We start from the raw sequence: 3,585 nt of genomic DNA on the forward strand, positions 1-3,585 counted from the left end.
GGAGAGAGAGAGAGAGAGGGAGAGAGAGAGAGAGGGAGAGAGAGAGAGAGAGAGACGGAGAGGAGGCATCTCTTCTCTTTTTGGTAATAAATATTCATACCAATTGATATTTATTATTGAGCTTTATCAAGACCTAATTCCCTTACCACATTATTGACATTAAAAATCTACAAAACAGTCATTTAGTTAAATATATATTCAGAATTCAATATAATCACTAATTAGCATTAATAAATGTTCATTATTGACCTATTATTGTAGCTATTGTACATCCTAATCTAGAGTTATACAGTTTCTCTGACTACTGAAATTTCATGTGTGGCATCTGATCTTCAGATAACGGCTAGCTGAAGGATATAAACAATAAGGAAAGACACTGAAAGAAATAATGCATTTAGAGAACAGAAAATAGCACCAAAATGATATTTGGGGGTTGTGGAAAGAAGCAAAATTTCATCATCGTTGTGCATTATTAGAGCAGCTTTAGTGGAAAAACATTGTGCGTGTCTGTGCATCATGCACATTTTTCATTTTTCTGATATATAAGCAACATTTTTAGGTCACTTCCGGCAGCTTTTGAAATCTTGATAGACCCCTTTTTCTTTTTTGTATACATATGTAATATTTATTTTCACTTTTTTAGTTTTTGAAAATGTCAAAAATGTGTTTACACTGTGGGTTTTTTCCCCAAAAAAAGAAAAAGTGTCTCCCCACCACTGTCGAGTATTACAGACTGGTTGCTGGTTGTGTTGAATGAATACATTACTAAATAAAATGTAATTAAAAGACCACTTTTGTATCATATATGATACAAAACAAACAAAAAAGATGATACTTTATCACAAGTTTTTGGCTGAAAAATCTGGTGTAGGTGTAAAAAGCAGGTGTCCACTTGAGTAACATGTTTCTAGCTTGACCTTGAGAAATAATCCTAGTCCACCATAAATGATTTATCTATTGGATTAAATACTAAAAAGCTACCCAAGTAAACCAAGAGTGTTTAGGGTTGAACTGTGAAACATAAACTGTGTGATACAGTGAGTATGAAACAGCTGGTCAGTGCTAAAAATGAGAATTAGAATACAGTAACACTGATGATGTGTTGCTGTTTTACCACTGCACTCACATTTGCATCACACAACGGCCCCAAACGTCTAGCAAGGTTCTACATTCAGCGGTCAGTTCACAAAAGACAGTCTGGAGCAGTCCAGAGCAGCAGCGCAGGAAAGCTGGCGTCATCCGGTGAGAATCATCCAAGTGCTGAATAACATCTAAACAGCATTGTCAAAAATCTTAAGAGACTGCATTATATTCTCATCCTGCAAAACAAAAGCACCAACAGCTGTGTTATTATGCATGTCCGCTTTAGGTTTCGATAAAGATAATGCAAGCCTTACTTTTTGGCAGCAGTCAATGAATTCATCAATAGTTACTACACCGTCCTGGTTTATGTCCATTTTCTTAGGGGAGAAAAAAAAGGTGATTAAAATGCATTTTTTGCTTTCTAATGTATCGTGAGGCGTAGTCTAGCAATGCATATTGAAACTGACTTTTGATAGCGATTTTAATTAATATGTCTGATGCATAACCGGCCTGATCTAATTAAAAATTTGCATAATTAACAGATTTAATTGTTGCTACTTTATGTCTCAGTTTCCAGGAGAAATGTCCACTGGGTGGCGCCAAAATATATAATGTTCTATTGTTGTTGTTGTTTTTTTAATTACGGCTAATCCTTAACCTTGATTTTAAATTACAATTTGAATCCAAAATTACAAAATGAAAGTATTTAAGTAACTCATAATGCAGTTTGAGTGTTTCTTGCCATTGCCTTTGATTGATTAGAGCTAAATGATATTTTATATTAGGTGATTAACAAAATCGTAGAACTGACATGAAAGTAAAAACTTTTATAATGCTCAAGCTGCTGTTTTCAAGATAAACTGTGCACAATATAAGTGTTATGAGAACATACAATAGGTTTGCATGAGAATCAGTGTGATATTTATGGTGCTAAATAATGAAAATTCTATTCAAACAGTTTTGGTTACCAGTTTTTCCCAATGTTAGAACATTTCTCAGAATATCTTCTGTTATGCTCCACAGAAGAAAGAAAGTCATACACGTTTGAAATGACATGAGGGTTAGTAATTGACAGAAAGTACATTTTTTGGGGGTGAACTTTCCCTTTAACTGTCATGTTCAAAAAGGATTAAAAGTCATAGTGCTTCTAGCGCCACCCTATGGACATTCTCACCTGGAAATATTTTCCAAAAATGCACACATTTTCCCATTATAATAGTGCATAAAAGCATTACTTGGAAGAACATTCTGACGTGTTGCCTCACTGCCTCTTCTTTCAGTCGTGGATGGATAGATTTCCCCATCAAATCATAAATAGATTTCAATATATCCAACATTTCCTGAAAAAAAAAGATCAAATACATTATTTGCATTTAATACTTTTTGATAGGAATCAAAATTCAAAATGTAGTTCAGTCAAAGACATCATCTTGTAGATTAAAATGCTTTCAGACCTCTTTAGTGATATGTCCATCGTTGTTGATGTCGTATAGATTGAAGGCCCAGTTCAGCTTCTCTTCAGTAGAGCCTCTCAACAAAACAGAGAGATCACAGACTAACTCCTGCAAAACCAAAAAATAAGACTTCATACTTCCATCGACACACATACAAACACATTAAAGAACTGACATGATAAAGTGCCTGTGCATTCCTGATCATTAGTTTTATATAGTGTTAAAGGATTCAGCATCTGAAAACATCATCTATTGCAAAAGTTTGGATCACATTCACATCAGAAAACAAAAAAAGTATAATAAATAATTATATTTTTTTTCTCATTTATTCCAAAAACAATGAAGTTAAAAATCCTTACCTCAAAGCTAAGAGAGCCGTTCTTATCTTTATCAAATGCATTGAAAAGAAACTGAGCATACTTTGATGAATCTAAAAAAAAATAAAAACAATAAATATAATTATATTACCGCAGGTAAAAGGTGACGTTTCGGTGATGTGTAAATATATAAACTAACTATTATTCTGATATTTCTGATTATTTTTGTTCGAACTGAACTGGGTAAGACTTTTATGCAGCTCCGTATGACTGCAATCTTCTCCAATTGAAATTGAAATTACAAAAATTGCTGTCTTTGAATCATTTTAAAACAGTTATTTGGCAAATTGAAGATGACTCGATGATGTGTAATTGTTTTAAGTGTTCTTAGTTTGTACTTGTTTTGTAAATTTGTGATGAAACTGACTATATTGCTGCCCATTTTGGCCAGAGAGGTTTTCCTGGTTAAATAAAGGTTACATTAAATAAAAATAAATGAATAAAAATATTATGATGGCAGTTTTATTATGCATTTAAGTTGTGCTTCTATTAAATTTTCCCATAACAAAATCAGGATTTTGATTTCATTTTTTCCAAGGGCTTAAAACGTTACACTGGTTTCATCATATTGTAATATAACTTGTTAAAAAAGTCCATTCAGGTTTAAGTCCCCACCAGAATAGAAAAACAGGTACACACATCTAACACACACACACTCACACACTCACACA

General features: G+C 33.1%; 1 protein-coding gene across 1 annotated transcript in view; it reads right to left on the minus strand.

Moving 5' to 3' along the window:
* Positions 1–1,073: 1,073 nt before the first annotated feature.
* The window catches only part of LOC107700280 (Kv channel-interacting protein 4-like), a 7,474-nt gene continuing 4,962 nt past the window's right edge, over positions 1,074–3,585 (minus strand). The window contains exons 4-8 of the mRNA XM_016501886.1: positions 2,897–2,967; positions 2,538–2,645; positions 2,319–2,423; positions 1,398–1,460; positions 1,074–1,319 (exon numbers count right to left, since the gene is read on the minus strand). Coding sequence (XP_016357372.1) covers positions 1,272–1,319; positions 1,398–1,460; positions 2,319–2,423; positions 2,538–2,645; positions 2,897–2,967 — 395 coding nt within the window. The 3' untranslated portion in view covers positions 1,074–1,271. The remainder of the gene's footprint in view (positions 1,320–1,397; positions 1,461–2,318; positions 2,424–2,537; positions 2,646–2,896; positions 2,968–3,585) is intronic.

This window comes from Sinocyclocheilus anshuiensis, unplaced genomic scaffold, assembly GCF_001515605.1.
Source record: "Sinocyclocheilus anshuiensis isolate Anshui unplaced genomic scaffold, SAMN03320099.WGS_v1.1 scaffold326, whole genome shotgun sequence".
In the NCBI taxonomy this organism is placed as follows: Eukaryota; Metazoa; Chordata; class Actinopteri; order Cypriniformes; family Cyprinidae; genus Sinocyclocheilus; species Sinocyclocheilus anshuiensis.